At 40.5% G+C, this 23,696-nt stretch overlaps 1 protein-coding gene across 2 annotated transcripts in view; it reads left to right on the forward strand.

The window, feature by feature from the left end:
- Window positions 1-23,696, forward strand: part of COL14A1 (collagen type XIV alpha 1 chain) — a 142,261-nt gene that overhangs the window by 16,929 nt on the left and 101,636 nt on the right. For both annotated transcript variants that reach the window (XM_087931683.1, XM_026703612.2), the window contains exons 5-13: window positions 3,110-3,265; window positions 5,496-5,615; window positions 9,772-9,936; window positions 11,339-11,500; window positions 12,259-12,410; window positions 13,182-13,311; window positions 17,617-17,762; window positions 20,487-20,616; window positions 23,142-23,281. In XM_087931683.1, coding sequence (XP_087787809.1) covers window positions 3,110-3,265; window positions 5,496-5,615; window positions 9,772-9,936; window positions 11,339-11,500; window positions 12,259-12,410; window positions 13,182-13,311; window positions 17,617-17,762; window positions 20,487-20,616; window positions 23,142-23,281 — 1,301 coding nt within the window. The remainder of the gene's footprint in view (window positions 1-3,109; window positions 3,266-5,495; window positions 5,616-9,771; window positions 9,937-11,338; window positions 11,501-12,258; window positions 12,411-13,181; window positions 13,312-17,616; window positions 17,763-20,486; window positions 20,617-23,141; window positions 23,282-23,696) is intronic.

Raw genomic sequence — 23,696 nt, forward strand, 5'->3', positions numbered from 1 at the left:
ACAGAAATCTGGGAAAGGGAATCGTTAATCAAAACAACAGCCCAACAGGAAGCCTCACTTGCAAAACGCAGGCCTGGCTTCTTATGCTCCAAGAAAAGGTTTGCTTTTAATTATGACCAAGAAAGAGGCACATCAGATCATTTAGCAAGATTTCTATCGGCAGGGCCATGATAGATAAGAAAATACAGTTAAAAGTACAAGAAGCAAGCTGGCTTTACAACTTAGAGAAGTCTTTCCTAACCTGGTGTCCTCCAGACGCTATATTTTGAATTCCTATGGTTCCCACCTAGCTCACAATGTCTGGGAATGGTGGGAATTGGCTGGGGAAGGCTGACCTAGAACTGTTCTAGACTGTCCATTCAGATATTATTCAAGCCTTATGATTTCAGAATTAAAACAATGCAGGTCTTGATTGAAGGTAAAGGTAAAGGTTCCCCTCACACATACGTGCTAGTCGTTTCCAGCTCTTAGGGGGCGGTGTTCATCTCCGTTACAAAGCCGAAGAGCAAATGCTGTCTGAAGTCGTCTCCATAGTCATGTGGCTGGCATGACTAAATGCCAAAGGTACACGGAACGCTGTTACCTTTCCACCAAAGTGGTCCCTATTTTTCTATTTGCATTTTTACATGCTTTTGAACTGCTAAGATGGGAGAAGCTGGGACAAGTAACAGGAGCTCACCCCATTACACCGTGCTAGGGATTCGAACTGCCAAACTGCCAACCTTTCTGATTGACAAGCTCAGCATCCTAAATACTGAGCCACCATGTCCCTTTAGGTCTTGATTAGGTTGCTCTTATTCTACATGCAAGATGTCAGGATGCTACAGGAATCAGACATATTTATATTTTTTTGCTGACCAGTAACTCCTCCAGCTTGAATTGAGAAAGAGCGGAAAACAAGCATTCTTGCATTTTTCAGTAGGTGAAAGCTTCTTATTCTGTTACCTATTTTGGTCCCTTTGACCAGTTTTGATATCTAGCCACTGTGTTGGGAGATCCGGCACTTGGAGATGTGGTGGTGCCAGCTGTTCCCTCTAATGTCCACTTAAAGTGTTCCATGCAACACAAACCAACAAGACACTACTGATGGAGTTCAAAGACCAGTCATTGTGCAGGGTGCCAAGATGTCTGACTGCCTGGATAGCATTTACTACATTTATAGGGTTTTTACAAGAAGACAAAGGTAACATAGATTCAGCATTAGGATTGGTGAACATCCCCCCACAGCAATCCTTAAAAATAGTGGTGATGTTAGTAAAGTGAGATCACTGTACCAGGTACGGGACTTTCCAGCCCAAGACAGGGAGTGAGATCATGCAAAGAGGCCCCTGTATTAGACACAGCAGATTGCTGCGTGCGCCATCTACAGGATCTTTTTTGTTACTACACACTACTTCTTCTATGACATTATTTGCTGCTTAGAAAATTCCAGACTTGGAACACATGGAACTAACTGCAATGATTTCCTAGGAGTATTAAAGATTCAAGTCAATCTGTAAACAGATTTTCATGCCTTTGGAATTCTTCCTATAGGGCAGTGATGGCTAACTTTTTCGTTGTTGAGTGCTGAAAGTGCGCGTGCCTGCACCCATAATGCATTGTGTGTGCAACCCTCCATGACCCCTCTTCTCCCCCTGCTCCCCTGTGCATTTGCACGCGCCCCCCACGTACCTTGTGTCTCGGAGCATTGTGGCAGATACCCAACAATCAGCTGTTTGGCGGGAGGTGCGCAGTGGACCTGATCTGGGGCAATGGCTTGTATGCCGGCAGAAATGGCTCTGCATGCCACTTCCGGCATGTGTGCCATAGGTTCGCCATCACGGCTATAGGGGATGAACGTCGACCGAGCTTTTATTATCAACAATAGCCCTTAGAAAGATTGCTTTATCATCAGAGATGATAAAATGTCTGGAGGTTGAAACCTATGAAGACTGGCTAAAGGAAGTAGGTATGTTTAGTTTAAAGAAGAAAAGACTGAGGGGAAACATGGTAGCAGTCTTCCATTACTTGAAGGGGGCCTCAGAGAAGAGGACATTAATCCATACAGGCAGGCAGGACAAGGAAGCAAAGGGTGGAAATGTGGAAATAAGGAGGAATTCCCTGACTGTGAGAACTCTTAAGCTTCCAGGAGTTGTTGGTATTCCATCACTTGAAGTTTTCAAGAAAAGATTGACAATCATTTGTTTAAGAGGGTATTAGAACTCCTGCCCTGACTAGAAAACCACCAAGGTCCCTTCCAATGAATCTATGATTCTATGAAGTTTAATTCCATGGTAACTTCCCTTTCTTTCTTTCTTTCTTCCTTCCTTCCTTCCTTCCTTCCTTCCTTCCTTCCTTCCTTCCTTCCTTCCTTCCTTCCTTCCTTCCTTCCTTCATTTCTGGACCACTCATCTCCCTGAAGCTTCTTATACCTTTAACATTCTTAGAAGTTGAGTAACTGCATGGTAAAACTCTCTAATTTAGATTTATATCTTTCCTGCAGAAGACAAATCTGTCTTGGCAATGTTTACCTTTCATTATCTCTTCTCCTTTGTCCATCTAATTGATCACAATTGACCACCTAAGGAGGCTATTAACAGCATACTTCAAAGGTGTGGATTCCTCTTAATGGAGGTATGTTTCATTCCCAGGGGATGATGCTGGGGTGAAATGTATCAATCCAGAAAAACAGATGGATTCCGATTGATTTAGATGGGACAATCATGTGTCTTAATAGGAGAGGGATGTAACTGATTTTAGGCATGTGTTTATAATTGTTTTACAACAAGTGAAAGGTTAAGGAAATCTTTTTTACAACAGCAAGATAACAAATGCCTATAGAGTAACTCTCTACTTAATGCTATAATATATTCTACTACATTTATTTATTATTACTATTCCCTTCACTATGAAAAACAGTCGTCATTTTTTTCAATGCCATTGTAATTTTGAAAGGTCAATTAAAGAACTGTTGTACATTTTCTTTTCTTTTGAATTTGAAGTTGTTATCATATGTTATCTGGGCTACTTCCCTATTTCCATAGCTCTTGTTTTTTTAAAGGAAAGCCCAATCTACACTGGAAAAAGTTCACTGAGTAAACCATCTTCCTTGTTATTTTGTTCTAAACAGAGAACCAATTTAAGTGCAAAACTCCAGCCTTCGCAGACATTGTTATCTTGATTGATGGGTCCTGGAGTATTGGCAGATTCAACTTCAGGCTGGTGCGTCTTTTCTTGGAAAATCTGGTTACTGCCTTCAACGTGGATTCTGAAAAAACAAGAATAGGTAATCTTTCAACAATTCAAACTATTCTGTTTTGGTTTCCTCACTCTTTATATTAATAATTCTCCCCTTTGGAGAGAATATTTAGCCAGCCACAATGCTATAGTGTCAAATTCTTTCTGAAAGGATTGATCTGAGTGTTTCTATAGGAAGGAATTCCTGAAAACCCTAATGGACCTAATAAAATATTTTTCTATATGTGTTGATCGTCTTGAACCCAGATGTGTTGAACCCAGATGTGTTGATGAACTCGAACCAAGTTCTAGTGTGATATCTCAAACATCATATCACATTTAACTTGGTTATTACGTTGGTCAATTTTTTTATCTTCATACCAATGGCTCCTAATCAAACTGACTGAGTTTGTAGACTATGGTAAGACACCAAGTATATGATAATGGTTAGGCTCACCTGGCTTAGCAAGTTTTGTGGATGCAACCTTTCAGTCCTTAGCTGGCCTGCTTAATGTTTTGTTAATGCAGCCCATTAGGTTTTGTGGATTGGATCCTGGTTTGTCAAGTGCCACCTCCCTTATGTCAGCCTTCTCATTCACAAGTGTTCTGAAAGGGTTTGAGGTCTGTTCCCAGAATTTCAAGCTAGTACGCCTAACTTAAAAAAATAGAGGATCACTACTTCCAGAAGATGCTTTCAAATGCACATACATACACCCTGGAATTTCCTTCATAAGTCATGATAGTTGTAAATCAAGATACCCATATGACTGACTCAATTTTACAACTTTTTGGTGGCAGTTGTTAAGTGAATGCCACAGGTGTTAAGTAAGTCAATGCGTTCCTTAAAAAATGCCAACAAAAGCCAGTTTTTGGCAAGAAACATTGTAAATTGCATCATGGTGATTGCAGAAAACTGCAACCGGCCATAAAGACGAGCTAGTTGCCCAGCACCCCAAATGTGGTCCTGTGATCACAGGGTACAGGTGCTACCATCAGAACTCTAGAACCAGGTTGTAAGCAAGGGGTGGACTTCAAAAATATCAGCAACTGGTTCTCTGCCTGATTGCTGGGTGGGCGTGGCCATGATGGGCGTGGCCTAGTCAGCCTCCTGCACCATGATGGGGCTGTGTGTGTGTCCATTTTCCCTCTCTCTGGGTTGTGGAGGTTTTTCTTGAGCCTCTGGGATGGTGAAAACAGCCTCCTTGGGCTCCGGAGACCATCTGAAGGCTGGAAACTGGCCTGTTTCCGACCTTCCGGAACCTCCAGGAGGCCTGTTTTTCACCCTCCCCAGGCTCTGGAGCCTTTCCTCGAGCCGGCAGGAGGGTGAAAACAGCCTCCCTAGTCCTCCGGAGGCTGGAAATGGCCCTGTTTCTGGCCTTCTGGAACTTCCAGGAGGCCCATTTTTCACTTTTCCCGAACCTCTGCGTGGGCCCTGCAGTTACATGGCATCCAAACAGGCCACATGGGGACTCCTGGTAGGGGAGGGGTGGGCTGGGCAGGGCCAGCCAGGAGTGGGATTTGCCGGTTCACGAAATCAGCCATAAAACTAGTTATGGATTGGCCCGAACCAGGGCGAACTGGTAGTATCCCACCCCTGGTTGTAAGTAGCTTATGGGTGAGTCCATTAAAACTTCAAACAGATGCTAGTGACCAGCTGTTCAGTGAGGAAACCCCCATAGGCACCTGCACAACATCTGTCCAATAACTTTAACATTGATTTCCAATGGAAAGCCAAATGGGTCATTGAATACCCAGATGTAGGCAGACATCTAAATGACCACACAAAAAAAGTGGCAGGCTTTCATTATCACGTCAGCAATGGACAATCCCGACTAGGATTTGCACCTCACATGGTATCTGCCAGGACTCACTGTATAAATGAGGCGTAATGTCCTTCTCTCGGTGTGACTGTCCCATGTCAAACTGTAGATCACATTGTGATCAGCTGTAAGCTGAGGGCATATACTGTTTTAGTATCTGTTTTTTTTTTTTAATATAAATGATAATGTGCTTCAATGGTTAGATGACCCAGACAATGTCATTTAAATCTGGATCTTTTTAACATTCATATTTTATTGTGTTTTACTAATTTAGATGAAATATTAATATATATTGCTAGTCCATGTATTATATGCCATACACTAAATCAACCAGGACTGCCTATAATAGCAAAAGCCATTGTTATATTGGTGCATGCAACTAATTCCTCTCCATGTTCATATCATCTTTCACAAGTCATTTTATTTTGCATTATAAATATACTTTCCTTTCTCCCCAAGGCTTGGCACAGTACAGTGGTGACCCCAGGATAGAATGGCATCTGAATTCCTACAACACAAAAGAAGCTGTCTTAGAAGCAGTGAGAAACCTCCCCTACAAGGGTGGAAATACCTTAACAGGTACAGAGTTGTATGTGGTTGCTTTGAAATGGATTTTTAAAAAAGTATTTGCCATTTACCTGGTTCATTCTCTGTAAATAACGCAGATGTATCTAGCTTCCTTCCGTATTATATTTCTGATTCTCTTTTCACACTATATTTGCCCAGTATATAAAGGCTAACCTCTAGCAGAGTTTAGGGAATATCATTAAAAGAATGATATTCTTTATCATCAAGAGAAAAGAGGGAAGCAAGGTGATGCAAACCTTGTTCTGATAAGGCAAAAGGGAGGATTTTTTGCAAATGGATGCCTCTGAATTATGCTTTGCCAGAGGAATGCACTCCTAGGTAATTTATTGCAGTGCTGTTTATCTGAGAGAAGAGATAATGTGTGCCTGAGCAGGATACTGTGACTGAAGGACCTTTCCATCCAGGGTTGAACTCTGGAGTTTTAGCTTGAGTCAACAAAGCAATTCTTAAAAAAGAAAAGGACAAAAAGGAGAGGGATGTAGGAGGTGGAAAGTAGGTTTAATCTAGTGTGGTGGGTGGGCAACTGTGGCCTGTTTATGACTTTTGTGGACTTCAACTCCCAGAATTCCTGAGATAACATGGCTGGCTCAGGAATTTTGGGAATTGAAGTCCATAGGTCGTAAAGGAGTCATAGTTGTCTATCCTTGGTTTAATGGTTAAAGTACTAGGCTGGAAAGTAGGAGAACATGAGTTCAAGTCCTGCCTTAGCCATGAAAGCCAGCTGGGTCATATTGGGCCAGTTTCTCTCTCTCTCTCTCTCAGCCCAAGCCACTCACAGGGTTGTTGTTGTGGGGAAAATAAGAGGGGGAAAATATCTTCAGCATGTTCATCCGCTTGAATGATTTGTAATAATAATGAAGATAGGATATAAATTCAATAGTGGTCATGATCCAACAATCAGTGCCTGCTCTATGTGTGTGCACATTGATGATGGAATGGGGGCAACTTGTCACTGCCACCTTGCTGTGGCCTAATCACCACAGCCATCTTGTTGCGGGACAATTCAACCATTCAATTTAATTATTTCAAATAAATTTTAAAATATTTTAATTTTCACCATTCACATTTCATTTCGTCCCTCCTTTTGCATCCTTTCTTTAATGATTCTATGCCACCAATTCTTCAATAGTAGTATAACACTCCACCCCCCGCCCCCGTGAGTGGGCTGCCCCCCTCGGAGTCTGAATCTGCACAGGGGAGGATGAGCTGGAACAAGAAATGGAGAAATGACATACATTGAGAGCGAGGATCCGTTGGCCTTGGAGGAAACTGGGGAAGGGCAGAGTCAGTCCAGACAAGGTGTTTCTGAAGTAGTAAGGCCTGCAGGCAGGGAGGAACAGAGGCAGGAGAAACATGAGGGACAGAGCTCAGGCGAGGAGCCAGGGCCATCCCCTCCTGATCTAAGCGCTTGGTGAGTGGGGAGGAGGCGCGATCAGTGCAGACGGAGCAGTCCCAGCTGCTGATACCCCAATAACAACCCTGCTGACAGGGAAGATAACACCAGGCAACCTGCAGGGGCATACAGACACCAACTATTCTCTACTATGGGGCTACCCTTGAAGAATATCTGGAAACCACAACTAGTACGTGGCAATGTGAACAGGTTTGGGTATCTCTTCTAGAGTTGCACATGTAACACCTCTGTTATGGGAGTTACATCAGATTCTGGTTTACTTCTGGGTCTAATTCAAGTTGTCAGTTATCATCTTTAAAGCCCTTCATGGCACGGGACCAGGTTACCTGATAGACATCTCATCTCAATTCCATCATTCCATCCCACCTGGTCAAGTAGGAGGTTATGTTGTAGACTTCTGGTGGCACAGTGGTTAGAATGTAGTATTGCAGACAAACTCTGCCCACAGCCTGGAGTTCAATCCTGATGGAGCTTGAGGTTGATTCAACTTTTCATCCTTCCAAGATTGGTAAAGGGAGGATCCGATATACTGACTATGTAAACTACCTAGAAAGTGCTGTGAAGCATTATAGACAGAAAGTGCTGTGAAGCACTATAGAATGGTATATAAGTCTAAGTGCTAAGTGTTATTGCTACCCCATTGGTTTAAGAATTTCAATTGGTGGGAACCAGGAAGAGAGAGACTTCTCTGCCATTGCTCCCATCCTTTGAACACCTTTACCCCCAGAGGTGAGGGGTTTCCTCTCCCCACTTTCATGGCCTTCCAAAAGAATGTTAAGACCTGGTTCTGCCAACTGGTATTGGGGCTGAAGAATGATATGTCACCCTGGAGGTAATTACAGGGGTGGGATTCAACGGGTGTAACAACCAGTTGAGTGAGCACGTGCTTCGTGCGCGTGCAACATCAACTCGCCTTCTACTGCAAGCCCTGTGTGTAAAATAGCTGACGTGCGGCAATCCGCTGTGCCACATGAATCAACTGAGTTGGAAAACCCAGAAATAAAGCACAGACTAGAGCTGGGGTGAACGAGTAGGCCCAACAGCTGATCATCGGAGCAAACCAGTTCGCTCACAGCTGATTTTTGGAGATACCAGTTCGCTCGAACCGGACTGAGCCGGTAGAATCCCTGGGTAATTGATAGCATGACAGTGCTCCCTCTGCCTCTATCTTAATAGCCCTGTTTTTAATTTTGTGGTTTTTAAATCTGTTTTAACTCTGTGTTTAATTTACGCTTTTATACCATGGTATGTTCATTTATTGTAAATAAAAGTCACTTAGGTAAGAAGGGTGATATAAAAAAATGTGATAAATAAATAAATGGTCCCCAGAAGCTATAATTGAAGCAATCTGTCTTGCTTTCTATCTCAAAATTAGTTTCCCTACTGTGATGGTTGTGGCCATCTTTGAATGCCCGCTAATTAGGAAGCGGATTATTTATTGCAGAAAAAGAATAATGTATGTTCAAGTAAAAACAAGCATCTATGGGCTTCCTTAGCTACCCTTAATTGTTCCCCCTCCCTGCCTTTGAGTTAATCATTCACTTCTGTGACTGTCTGGGCAAGTCCTTGTAATATTTTCTTGGCAACATTTTGGGAAGTGGTTTGTCCTTGTCTGCTTCTTAGAGCTGAGATAGAGCGATTGGCTCAATAGCTCCCAGCTGGCTTCATGCCTAAGGCAGAGCTACAAACCATGGCCTCTGTTTACAGTCCAGCACCTTTAACAATAACATTAAACTGGTTCTTACATTTAACTGTAGCCTGTTTTCAAAGCTAAGAAAGTGTGCTTGGGAATAGTGGAAATGTTGCTGTCCTGCCATTGTCCCCAGGTCTCAGTCCCCCCAAACACCTTGAGGGATGCTCTGCATTTTCCCCTCTTCCTTTAATTTAAGAACATGGAGAACAGAACCCCAAAATCACTGCCTCAAACCAGAATCCACTGGTTAGGTCTTGCAGAAATAGACATTTCTACCTCTCACTTCAAAATTAATATTTAAAATAAAATATTTGGATCCCCATTCCATCAGCATCTTTTTATTATGTGCATTTGTCTGGTTGTATGAAAAAAAAAAACCACCCATCACCAAACATTTGAATAGTTTCAATTGGGGAAAGGGTAGCTACAACAACGTGAAGACATAATTCTTCTTAAGCCCAAAAGCCAGGAGGTATGATGAAATAGAAAGTCATGCAAATGGTATAATAGGATGCTCATAAGTTACATTCACACCCAGCCTTGAAAGATAAGAGCAACTTTATGTTTGCTTCACTGCAGTTGTCCCAGAAATAAGCTCACTCAACTTTTGAACATAATCAACAGTGTTGGCCTTATAGAAGCCCAGAGCTGATTTTGATCTGATACAAAATCTTTTGATAGAAGTGCCTTAAGCTTGCTTGCTCCTCTCCTTATCACCTACTTCTGTGTCTAGATTTATATTGGGTCCTTCTAAGCTTTAGGTTTCTAGAGCACTTTTAATCTTTTCCCCATGGAAAACTGTTGCGTCATGCATCCATGACACATACCCTATGAGATCTGTGGGTATCATTTTCTCAGTCTTTGTTGAAGAATAAATTCCATATTTAAAAGAATTAAGAGGATCTTTTGATCTGTTAACCAGGAGGAAGCAGTCAACCAGCCATTATGAGAGTTGTCAATATAAGTAATAAAATATTTGATAGTCTTGCAGACACAGCAATCCTTCTTCACCCTCTCTCTCCTTCCTTCTGTATGCACAGGTCTTGCTTTAACTTTTATTTTGGAAAACAACTTTAAGCCAGATGCAGGTTCAAGACCTGGAGTCCCCAAAATTGGCATATTGATCACTGATGGGAAATCCCAAGACGATGTCATTCCACCTGCAAAAAACCTGAGAGATGCTGGTGTCGAACTGTTTGCCATAGGTAGGTGTTGCAGAAATAGTCATAGAATTGAGGTTCTAGAATGTGCCTAGTCCAATGCAGGATTTACAGTGTAAGATGTACTTACAGCAGGAAACCTGTGGTTCCCAGCTGTCTAAACTCAGCAGTAAAGTAGTTGAATTGTGGTGGTGTGGATTCAGTGTATTTTAGGGGTCTAAGGGACAATTAAAGTAAAGATGTGCAAGTCGTTTCAAAATTGAATGGTTTTTTTTCACGTTTAGAACATATGTTTTTCATCATGAAATGGGATGGTTTTGAGTTTGGAATGGAGTTGTTTCAAACAAAGCATTGTTTTAACTTGAAATGGAATGTTTCAAACTTGAAACATTAGCTCCGTTCCCGATCACATCTTTCACCTCACCAAATCTTGGAGAAGGGACCATTAAGCTAACCAAGACCTTTTCAGTGGCATCACTTGCCTTGGGTTGGCTCCTTGTGTCCAGAAAGCTGAAAGTTGTGGTCCTGAACCATAAGAGCTTGCAACCTTGCTAATAGTGGTTAATAAGCATCTAGTTTTTGCTGATATATCTCTACAGAACCCACACACCCCGTTTTCAGGCAAATTGTTTTCCTGAGCGTATTGATCAAAGCTGAAGTGATGTCCGCCATGAACAAATCCTTTGTACATATTGACAATGTCCTCAGATTGGTTCACAAATCCATTTTTTTTAAAAAAATAAGCCATAGTAGATTCACATACCATGCTAGATCATAAACGCTGGCTTATAATCACAATGGCTTTGCTAACCCAAATCGAAGATTTGTTTACAAAATTATGTCCAAGCCAAGCTATTTTGAGGGTAAAGATTCATTCTCCAAGTTTGTGGATTGGTTTCCAAACGTTTCAGTACCAGGCTAGGTAACATCTTCAGCGAGGTTTAGGGGATGTCAGTGTTCTTCTGTTTATAAGGGCTTTTGGTGTGGGGTGTCAAGGGAGGGTCTTGTGATAGGTCTTGTGATGAGTCATCGGTGAGTCTTGTGATGGGTGTTGTGATAAGGAGGTCGGGGTCATTGGGAGATGAACTACTGATGGGGGGTTGTGTGGGTTGGCTGAGGGTCAGTGCTTTCTGTGGTTGGCTGTGCAGTTGTTTTGGATTCTGAGGGGTTCGTAGGCTGGTTGTAGGTCAATGTGTCTGTTGATAGAAATGCTTGTGGAGTGTCAGGCTTTGATGAACTCACAAATGCGGCAGGTGGCCGATGATTTGTGTGTTGCTCCAATCAAACTGGTGCTGTTTGGTATCGGTGCGGAATGAGGGATGATCGGAATGAGGATTTGGGATCGTGGCATTTGACTGTCAGCCAGTGTTTGCGGATTTGCTAATAATATAGCCAAGCTATTTTATTATGTAAAATTGCACTTCGTTGTTTCTTCCTCTGATACCAGGTGTAAAGAATGCTGATGAAAATGAACTGAAGGAAATCGCTTCTGAACCACACAGCACTCACGTCTACAATGTTGCTGACTTCAGTTTAATGAACTCCATTGTGGAAGAACTTACAAAGACTGTATGCATGAGAGTTGAAGAACAAGAGAAAGAAATCAAAGGTAAGAATAGCCAGGAGAGATACTCTTTTCAAAGGACATAAAATGAATGGTGTTAGGTGTTATCTCATCCACCTTTCTCTTGCTATATGGCCAACACATTATGGCCGTAGTGACTAACAGCCATTATTTTCTTCATGAATAATTCTGGAATGTGAACATGGTAGTACATCTTATTCAAACAAATTTTATGTGCTGGGTAAAAAATTTATTCCGCTTAATTTTTTCAAAATTTGTTTCTTCTGGCATTGATCTGAATCGTTATAGAGTTGTCTGCCAATAGATTGGCTACAAGATCTAGAATTAAACAAGATGATCGTTTTGGGGTGGCTGAAATAATTGTTTCTCTGATGTCTGGGTATGTTTAGCCTAACTAACTAGACATAACTAGGTATGTCTAGCCTAGCAAAGAAAAGGATTAGGTTGACATTATAGCTACCTTCCAATATTTGATGGACTATCACAGAGATGGGGGAACTGATTTATTCTTCAAAGCACCTGGGGGAAGGATAAGAAGAAATGGGTGAAACTCACTAAAGAGAGGTCCTACCTAGAACTAAGGAAAAATATATTGATAGTGAGAGCACCTTGCCTCCTGGATATGTGGGTGCTGCATCACTGGAAAGGTTTTCAAGGAAAGATTGGACATCCATTTATCCAGGATGGTATGAGAACTCCTGCTTTGGGCAAGAGGTTGGACTAAAAGACCTCCAAGGTCCCTTCCAGCCCCATAATTCTATATTCTGTGTCTAAAACTTTAGGGTCATTGGTTGCCGCGCTTGGAGCACCTACAGATTTGGTCACATCTGAAGTGACAGCCAGAGGGTTCCGTGTGAGTTGGACTCATGCACCAGGCAAAGTGGAAAAGTACCGAGTGGTCTATTATCCCACCAAAGGAGGGCAACCAGAAGAGGTAATGAAGTAACAATCACTGTTTGTCCTGAGGGCAAGACAAAAATAATGGGTGGAAGCTCGTCAAAGAAAGATGCAACCTTTAGAAGTAAGGAAAAATTGTTTGACAGTGAGAGCAATTAACCAATGGAACAGCTTGCATCCTGGAAATGTAAGCAGGAGTGGGATTCTGCTGGTTCAGACAGGTTCGGGTAAACCGGTAGTTCTGGTGATCATTTGGCCACGCTCATCCACCCCTACCCTTTTCCTGTGCTTTATTTCCTTGTTTTTGAGCACAGCTGATTTGCCGCGCATCAGTTGTTTACTCACCAGGGCTGCAGCAGAAGATAAGTATTATAGCTAAAAATGGTCTTTTCTAAATGCTGTGCGCGTATGCAAGCTCACCGAACTGGTTGTTACACTTGTTGAATCGCACCACTGAATGTAATTGCTCCATCACTGGAGGTTTTCAAGGAAAAATTGGACATCCACTTAACCGGGATGGTATAAGAATCTTAACTTCAGCAGGGGATTGGACTAGAAGACCTCTGAGATTCCTTCCAACCCTATGACTCTATGATTCTACGAAGCTATAAGATCCCATGATTGTGTTAAGCAAAATATATTGATAATCACTATTAGAAGCAGTGACCAATTCCTCCTGCACCTCTCTAATCCAGGTTCAATTTTTTTCTTTGTGAATTGAATGACAACCTGTTTTCAGATCCAGGAGAAAGCCTGCTTTGTGGTCATTTTAGCACCTCTGTTTAAAAGTATCTTGTCTTTCGTACAGGTGGTGGTAGATGGAACAGTTTCAACAGCAATACTGAAAAACTTGATGTCTTTAACTGAATATCAGATTGCTGTGTTTGCCATCTATGTTAGTTCTGCCAGTGAAGGTCTCCGGGGTACTGAGACGACACGTAAGTGACAAAAAGGGAACGTGACAGTATTTTAAGTTTATGTTAGAACGATCTAATTTTGCATTGCAAGTGTGTATCTGCTGGTTCTAGATATAAACCTACCCCTGATGAAAAGCTGTTGGACAAGGGAAGAAAAGGTTCATTTAACATTATTTTGTGTTGATGTTTGGCTGGAATCAGAACACCTAGAAAACAAGGGTCTTAATACTTTCCTTCTCAGCCACAATCTATTTAAAATTACTCTTCCTTCTGCCTTAGCTGTTGTTATGATTGCATGAGTCAAAAAGAGGGCTGTGAAAATATCAACAGACCCCTCACATCCTGGATATAAATAGTTTCAATTCTACCCTCAAAATGATGCTATAGGGCTGTGCACACCAGAACAACTACACACAAGGACAGTTTTTCCCTGAATGCCATCACTCTGCTAAACAACTAATTCCCACAACACTGTCAAATTATTTACTAAGACTGTATTACTATTACTCTTTTCATCTTTCCTAGTACCTATCTCTTCCCACTTATGACTATAACTGTGTTGTTTGTATCTTTACAATTTATATTGTTTCCTAGTATGATTTGATTGCTTATTAGTAACCTGTGACTATCACTAAGTGTTGTGTCTTATGATTCTTGATGAACATATTTTATTTTTTCTTTATGTACACTGAGAGCTTATGCACCAAAGCCAAATTCCTTGTGTGTCCAATCACACTTGGCCAATAAAGAATTCTATTCTATTCCATTAGCATCAATGGGAAACTTTTCCTCCTAAGGTCAGTGAGAAAAGCAGGAAGATTTTCTAAGGGATCCCTGATGTACTGGGAAAAATTCAATTCAAACCCTCACTTGAACAGTCAAGTTCTGTCCAGATCAGTGGTGGTATGCTACCAATTTGGCCCAGCTCAGCTGAACCAGTAGTAAAAAAAAGCCTCCGAAGATCAGCTGAGAGGAGATAGAAGAGAAAAGCGCAGGATTGGCCCTCCCACCGGCCCCTGCGCATTTCTCTTCTTTATCCTCTCGCTGATTGGTACTGCAGGTCTCAGCTGGTGTGTGGAAAGCTGCATGCCCATGTTAGGTGTGTGCATGCGCGTGCGCAGTCACCGAACCGGTAGTGGAATAGTAGGATCCCACTGCTGGTCCAGATGTGGTGAGCTGGTAGGGTTTGCCATTAAGTTAACGCACATAAAAATATACTTCTGGTTTCAAGATAGGTTCGGCCATTTACTTCCAAGCATCAAGAGTACCTCTTGACATCCCATACTTTAAATGACCTCTTTCCTTTAAGGTCAGCCTTTTCCCTGCTTCTATTTTGGTAGAACTTGCCAGCAGTTCTTGTTACAAGTTGTGAGGATAAATTCCCTAGTCAGAACAGCAGGCCTTTTGCTAAGCGTCTTCACTCCTCACTCTGTATCGCTGAATCTGAGTTGTGTCTGAATAGGCTTGACAGCAATTTAGCTGTGTTTTCCTATGTGGCGTCGGCTATCAACTATCCTGTCAGACACAAGAAATCAGGAACCAGGGTGGTTGAAATGAGTACAAGTTTAACAGTTCTGTCGGATTCAACTTCTAAACAAGAATCTGATCTTCTAATGGTCAAGGCAAATTGGTGATAGATAAAAGTCAACGGAATCTGATCTTCTAATGGTCAAGGCAAATTGGTGATAGATAAAAGTCAACGGAATTCAAACTGAGATGGACATAAAACCTTTTTCGACATGAAGGGACTCTAGACTGATGATGTGCTTGACCCCTCCTCCCTTGGGCTCAGCTTGGGCATCTCCTAGGTATCCTTTGAGCAGAATCAATTAAATGATGCCAATGATATGGATAGGGTTTCTTGAAGTGCATATGGGTTTGAATTGTTCTACATTTGGACCTGGTGGCATGAAGACCTTTAGCTGCTTTCTGAGCATTGCATTTTTAGGAATGGTGCAGATGAAATCACCCGGTTTTCATTCATATTTCTGAGTTTATGGGAGAGCTAAACAATAAACACCCTACTCTTCCTTTGTTTCAAAGGTGCTTTTTAAAAAGGCAACTGGACTTTGTGACATAATAGCAGTGTTCCAATATATCAGGGGTTGCCACAAAGAAGAGGGAGTCAAGCTATTCTCCAAAGCACCTGAGGGCAGGACAAGAAGCAACGGGTAGAAACTAATCAAGGAGAGAAGCAACCTAAAACTAAGGATAAATTTCCTGACAGAACAATTAATCAGTGGAACAACTTGCCTCCAGAAGTTGTGAATGCTCCAAAACTGGAAGTTTTAAAGAAGAGATTGGATAACAATTTGTCTGAAATGGTATCAGGTTTCCTGCCTGAGGTTAGACTAGAAGAGCTCCAAGATCCCTTCCAACTCTGTTATACTCTTCTATTTGAAAAAGCACCTTTGGGATAACCATGACCTGGATGACGGAGAACCTCCATAGATAGTTATTTTCCCACTGCTCCCTCAGTGCATTCCCCCCAAATCTGCTCATGTCAGAGAAATATTTCCTTCTTTTTCAGGGGCAACTGAAAGGGTTTCCTGAATTATTCTTACAAAGGTGATACAGTTCTCAGGATCAAAATCATCCCAGAACTGTTTCCTTGGCTGTCTCCAATCCCGGTGTTTTTCTAGCAGCCCACGGACTATTTGCCTTTACAATAAGAGACTCTGATGTTGTGATATACTTACCATCATGTAGAGAAAAGAAGAACCTGTTACCCAAGGAAAATAGGCTGAAACTTGTTTTTTTTAAAGTCCAGAGCAACATGATAACATTTGAAAGTGGATCAGGCAGAGGCTTCCTTAATTCATAGAAATATAAGGAGGAGGAGGAAAATATGAATTGCAAGATTTTGTTATTATTAGACAATCTCAATCAATGGCTCAGCCATTTTTGGAATTGGTTTCCAGGTCTCATCTACCTAGGGAGTGCTTACCCATTATGGCACCATTTTCTGAGCAAATTTGGGTAGGGTTGCATTGTAGAAGAATTAAAAGTCTAGCCTAGCCCTTGATTGATCAGAGGTGGTTAGGAATTGGTTAATGATGAATTCCATGGTCCAAAGCGCATACTGTCCCAGTAACATCATTTCCCACGACACCTGGTGCTCTTTTGAAGTCAAGTTCTGACTCAGTACAGCTGTACATGTTTCTGATTCCACTACTGCCTAAGGCAGCACCTACCTTTGCAAGCAGAGTTTTTATTTAATCTTTGCTCAAGTGTCATAAAGCAATGCTCTATGAAATAAGTAAATATTAATCACTCCAGGTAACATTTCAAGGGGAAAAAAATGATGCTGTCATGGAGAGAGGATGGAAAAATATACTATATTTGACCTTGCTGGCAGATAACACAATGAAAATGAAAACACCATGGATTCAGGCATGAAGTGTAGTTTTGAGAGAATACAGCAGTTAGCAGCTGAAGTAAATACACGGAAACCTTGGGTGTGAGAAACAGGGAAAAGGATAAAGCTAAATTCCTTTTTTGATCAGAATTCAGAGAATGGGGTCAGTAATATCTCCAAAATAGCCCCCTTCCTTTTGTCTACAGTGTGCCTGAGTTCTGAGGGATGAATCCATTTCAACAGAGGTACACACCCATATTGTCATTGTCCATTGATTAGCAGAATATCTCTGTGTAAATTCATTTCCATCCTCATGACGTTCAGGAAGCTATTAAAAACCTGGCTACCCTCCCAGGGTCTTAGGTATCAGCCCTCCCAAGTTAATCAGACAGGAAACACAACTAGACAAATTAAATCTACTTTATTGTAAGGCTATGTTAATAGAATCTTGCAAGTTTGAAGGTACAAACGTCCTACCATCAATTTGAACCATCTGATCAATTAGGGCTGGCCTTTCCTAAGTTTCTTCCTTTGATAGCTAAGTCCTTGAGGTCTTCCCCTGCTTTTATCTGATTGTTTCCTAGGCATGGTCTCTTTCATTTGTCTCCTCAAGGTCATCCAGACGTTCTGTTACACCAGGGGAGAGTGAATGTCACTAAATTCAAGGTGCTGCTATTATTTTATAAAACTGTACAAGACTTGGCTTTGTCTTTATAACATTGAGATCTAAGTATCTAACACCTCACAGATTTGCTATCTATGTTGATTTCAGTCACATCCCAAACAAAGGATGGTTTCATTTGCTATTTTGTGTTTTGGAAATAGTCATCTCCAATCTCTGAGAGCTGATGTGCAGATTAACAAGACTTGTAATTTTATTTATTGCAGCTGAAGAGCAATTATCTAGCTATCCAAAAGGACCAGATTGCAGAAATTAGGCGGTAACTCTTGTATTTTTCCCTCTGCAGTTGCGTTACCAATGGCATCTGATTTGGAGTTGTATAATGCTTCGCACAACAGTATGAAAGTAAAGTGGAAGGCAGTAGCTGGTGCAACTGGCTATATGATTCTGTATGCGCCCCTCATTGATGGCTTAGCAGCAGAGGAAAAGGAGGTGAGAGAACATAACATCAATTAGGTCTTGGGATCCTGTTTCAAAGAGTGGGCTGAGATTCTTGAAAAACTAAGAACTCCCTATTTTCAGTTAAATAATTATCCCTGTGAAAGTATAGGCACCCCACCAACGGAGTATCATAGGCCTCTGTCCTGTTGTTGAAGAAGTTTGTTAATGGCCTGGATTGAGGACTTGAGGGTAATGATGATCACGTTTGTAGAGGACCCAAAACTATGAAGAGTGACAAATATTTCAAAAGGGAGAAAGAAGATTCCAAAAATCATGTGAAACTCTTCTTTTCATTCATTACATTTGCTAAAGATCTTATATTACATGAGATTGTTGGGTTGGGTTGGGTCCCATACTCCATTCAAACAAAGAAGATTGAGATGGACTGTGGAATGTATAGACTCTTCACAATTAAACGTGGAATTTCCTGATACAGACCCAACTCACAGAGTATTCTAAGAGTGTAGAGGAAAATAAGATTATTTTGTTGTGAAGAGCCTGTACATTCCACAGTATAACTCAATCTTCTTGGTTTGAATTGAGTATGGAACCCAACCCAACAATCTCATGTAACATAATGAGTAGCTGCCCCAGTAGCTTCCCCAGACAGTGGCTCTTCTTTTGTATCAGAATATCACAGTCTCATGGAGGGGCTTGTCCAGAATTTGGGTTAATGACGCTTGGGAAGTAATAGTGAACCAATTAAAAAGATGCAGTAATCACAACCAGTTGGGGATTGATAGAAGCTGAGAACCCTTGTGGTTGGTTTGACATTGAATTAGGTCAGGATTAGAGATTAGTGATGAATAAAAGATCATCCTATGAGCATCACTGAAGTATCTTTTACTCGAATCCAAGTGTCCCCATCAATTCTACATAATGTTATGCCTTTTTGATAGCTGCTAATCACTTACGAAATGGAAGGTGCTCTACAGAAAATGGCCTCTCATATCAATAGTACTGCATTGGGGTAAATGCAATTTCATTTTTCTGCTAAATACTTTCCTTTCACTTTTTCAAAACCAAGCAGACCAAAAAAAAATAAAAATCCCAGGAAGTTTAATTGACTCCAAGTCAGGAAGCTATTATTTGCTTATGAGTTTCTTGGCAAGATATATTTTATAAAAGGCTGATACAGACTTTAAGATGGACATCAGAGCCAATTTCAATGTTTTCTCCCCTAAAGGTTTTTTAATTTTTTCTCGCTTGCTCTTTTCTATGAATATATATTCAAGTCCACAGCACTGAGTGTGATTTTAAAAAGAAAAGTTCTGTGCTAAGATTTATATTCTATCTAAAATGCATTTCGCTGCATATCTATTCAAACCTGGACATTTTTGTTTGTGATTTGGCTTAGTTTACCATTTTTGCAAATTAGTTTTTCTAATTTGGTGCATTTTTGTACAATACGTGTATGAGTTTTTAAACAGAGTTTTAGCTAATAGAGATTTTTAAAATGTTGTCAAACTGCAGGGTACCATTCTGAGAAGTGTAATTTGGAATGACTACTTCACTTTGCTTCAAGTGTGGAATATAATATGTTTGTGTGCAGAAAAATTGTCCTACATTCCTAAGTAAAATTAAAATCAGTTTTGCCTAAGGTGTGGACAGAAATTGTATTTAGTATGAACTGGCTAAAAACTCTGACAGAAAAACAATGGACCTAGCCTATCTCTTGATTTCTAGTGTGAAATTATGTTCATGCTTGTTCAAGTGGGAGAATTCTTAGTAGTATTAAAAAGGCATGTAAGATTCTAGAAGAGAATCAAGAATGTATAAACATATTCAGTTTTTTTGTAAGTTACATAGCATATGTCTCTTGCAGAAAATTAATTGAAATAAAAAAATCTTAAGATGCTCTGTCTAAAGTCATATTCAAGAGACAACTTTCAAGTAAGCCTAGTCAAAGTACTGTTCAATATATTTGTAATGACTTGAAGAATTAGATCTTCAACTTCATAAGAATCTATTGACTTGCAACTGTTGTGTCATTCTGAATTTTCTATAATAGATGCTCTATCAATAACATGTATAGATCTGAAACTTTTCTGACTCAAAATTATTAACAGTAATTAATAGTAGCAAATGTGACATTTACAGTATTATATATTTTAAGGATAGCTGATCAAATGTTATGGAGAAGATTATATGAAAGTACAAAGGGACTTGTGTAATTGTGGCAATCCCAGTTCTACATTTCTGCCTTTTGGACTAGGTTTCAGTTGCTGGTTTTTGATATTCTAGGATTTCTCACAAATTGGACAGCTGCCCATCAAGCCATTATAGTACTAATTTGTGCAAATGATCCTCAGGCAGGACATAGTGGTATGAATCAATCCCTTGTTAATATCACAAATCCTGTTTTTCTTACTTTGACAGAAATTATTCTGTGTCCTGAAAAAGTTCTTCCTCTTCTACTCATATATGCTACTATTTCATATTTTTAAAATAATGAACTCACATTAAAATACTGCATTCTAATCACTGTGGTGGCACAGCGGTTAGAATGCAGTATTGCAGGCTAACTCTGCTCACAGCCAGGAGTTTGATCCTGACCAACCCAAGGTTGACTCAGCCTTCCATCCATGTCAGTACAACGAGGACACAGATTGTAGGGGCAATGTGCTGAGATTGTAAACAACCCAGAGAGTGTTGTAAAGCACTATGGAATGATATATAAGTCTAAGTGGTTTTTTTTATTGCTATTTTTTATAGATGAAAATTGGAGTGAGCTCCACACATGTTGAACTTGAGGGTCTGCTACCCAACACAGACTATACAGTCACCGTTTATGCAATGTTTGGAGAAGAAGCCAGTGATCCTCTTACAGGACAAGAAACAACATGCAAGTGGTTTTTATGTGTTTCTACTTGTCCCAGGAGTAAATTCTGGAAAGGCTTTTGGAGACTGAAAAACAACGCCTTTAAACTTTAGTAGAATAATAATCCCTACAGGCATTGTTTAGGAACAGCACCATGAACAGCAACTTCACTTTGACCCAAGCACCACTCAATGGGAGCTCCCATTATCTGCCTCAGTTCCTGCCCACCTAGCAGTTTGAAAGCATGCAAATGCAAGTAGATAAATAGGTACCACTTTGGTGGGAAAGTAATGGCATTCCATGCACCTTTGAAGTATGCTGGCCACATGACCATGGAAATTGTCTTTGGACAATGCTGGTTCCCTTGGCCAAGAAACAGAGATAAACACCATACCTTGGAATCAGACACAACTACCTTTTAGAATACCTACCTTAGTCACTAGAGCATTGTTTAGGAAGAAACATGAAGATCAACTGTGTCCCTTTCGCATGGTGCTTGTGATTTCTATGACAGCTTGTTATTAACTGATTATTATCATGTATAGAAAGGGACTCCAGTGGACTATTCTTCCTTAGAGTTTTGAAGTCCAACAGTAGGTTTTTGAGTTTCTGGAAGTTTATTTTCCTTTAAAATTCCTTCTTTGCTTCCCACCTAAAATAGATGTGAGATAGCATCTATTTTAATTCCATTGAATTTTAACTGCAGCCTGTTCTTTACATCCCAATCTTTAATGTTTTAAAGTTTAATGTTTGTTTTCATATCATGACACTTTCAAGAATTGTAAGATTTCAAATTCAAGAATTCTCAGATAACTGAATGGGAATTCTGGAGGTGAAGCCAAACATAAGATGGGTACAATTTCTCTAAAATATGTATACTCATATAACACTTCATGCTTTGCTAAATTCCAGTGTAAAAAAATGGCTGTACTATCTTTTCATTGGGGTTTTTTTGTGTGTGTGACTAGAAATGCTATGAAGGGATCCAAACTTTCCATATTAAAATAGTTCATAGTTTAAGCATACAACATGTGTTCATGTGTCAGTACCACTTTCAAAACATAATTTATAACAACTTTGGAAAACTGTGTTTGAGAGTGATTTGAATTTTTCCATATTGGCTAGGTTTCCTTTAATTCAAATTGTCAAGCACTCACTGTTTCCTCACACGTAGATGCATACTGTGAGAACTGAGTTGTATGTTTGTCTTGTAAAGAACTAAATGTATGAATCTAATAGAGGCCACGTTTTAGTCCAGGAGCAGAAAACTGAGTTATTGCAGGAAGCATAATGTTTGTGGACAGTTTTTTTTTTTCATTCTTAGCTGTTTTTACCTCTGACCAGTGGTGAATTAAGGCTCACTGGTGCCCTAAGCACTGACAAATCTTTGTGCCTCACTCCTTTGTACATACTGTACAAACGAAGGCAATCTTAGGCTACATAAAGGTTTTTTTGATACCCCCTTTGGGCTTGGTGCCCTAAGCATGTGCTTAGTTTGCTTAATGGTTAATACACCACTGCCTCTGACCCTGGAATGTTTTGTGACATGGGGCATAGGAGAGTTTACCTTTTGATGCTTATTAATGAAAATTGAGATGTTGAATTGGCCACCAAATTGATTTTTGTGGAAACAGAGATAGAGTTAACATGGAGTAGAATGGATTTCAGCCTCCTGAATAAAAAAAAAAAAACATGAGTAGGAACTGAGCCTTCATGGAAAGCAGGAAATGGGGGAATTTGGAAGGATTTGAGATAATCCGATGTAGGGTCAAACTGGGGATGAAGAAGAAGGTGTTAGAATATAGAATCGTTCCAAGTGAACGTCTTGAAATATCTAAGAAGTTCTCATTGTTTCTGAGTGAATAACAGAATTGGAAGGGACCTTGGAGGTCTTCCAGTCTAACTGCCTGCTTAGGAAATTCCCTGCTCAGGAAACCTGCTGTCCCACTGCTCAGGAAACCATATACCATTTCAGAAAAACAGTTGTCCAATCTAATCTCTTCTTAATGTTCCGTTGTTGGAGCATTCACAACATGGGGAGGGTGAAAAACGGGCCTCCTGGAAGTTCGGGAAGGCTGGAAACAAGTCTGCTTCTGGCTTCCAGAGAGCCTCCGGAGCCCGGGGAGGCCATTTTCACCCACCCAGTCAAGGAAAGCCTCCAGAGCCTGGGGAAGGCAAAAACACCCACCACCACCATGGTGCAGGAGGCTGTCTAAGCCACACCCAGCATGGCCACACCCACCCAGCAACAGGGCATAGAACTCATTGCTAAAATTATTGAAGCCTGGGATTTAGTTTGCTGTAAAGTCTAGCATATTTACACAAGTAACAAACCATATAACTCAAGCCATACACGTGACAAAATCCCACCAATAGCCATACAATGTGAATTTTCTTGGGTGAGGGCACTGCATTGAACATGATCAGATTTTATATCAAACACATAGTGTTGTATGCTTAATGTCAACTGGAAGCCATATATCACAATAGGTCGACTGACCGAAAAAGAAAGATATTATTTGTAACACAGATTCATTTCCATTTTCAAGTGCCTTTAAGTCCACCAAGAAATTTGAAGTTTTCAAATGTGGATCACAACTCAGCCAAAATAGCTTGGGATCCAGCTTCCCCAAAGGTCAAAGGCTATCGCATTATGTACGTTAAGACAGATGGGACCGAAACTAATGAGGTAAGCAGATTTTTAAAAGAATAAACAGGAAGAACTTTAAAACAGAACTTTTCTGTGGAACCAATATCCCCCCGCCCCCCAGTCTGGCAATAACTCATATAATAGCAGTTAGATTAACTTCTTTGTTTAAGAAGAGTTATCAAAGTGGGGTAAACGGGTCCTTCTCAAAGGTTTGAGAAAGCATTTGTAGCTTCCTCTTCAATGAAATTTGAATTCCCTATATAAGTACATTGTTTTTGTTATATTTTGCATATGGCTCAATTTTTAAAAAATCTCTTCTTTAATTATTCAAGCCATTAGTTTCCCACCTCCCATTTTTCATATTCTCTTTCCAAGCAATGGCATGATGAAGTAATTTTGTGCTTTACAATCAACCATCATGTAGGGTTTGAGGTGCTTTTCTTTAAATGTTTGT

This window comes from Pseudonaja textilis, chromosome 3 (genome assembly GCF_049901715.1).
Source record: "Pseudonaja textilis isolate UNSWEBS1 chromosome 3, rPseTex1.2, whole genome shotgun sequence".
NCBI classification, from domain to species: Eukaryota; Metazoa; Chordata; class Lepidosauria; order Squamata; family Elapidae; genus Pseudonaja; species Pseudonaja textilis.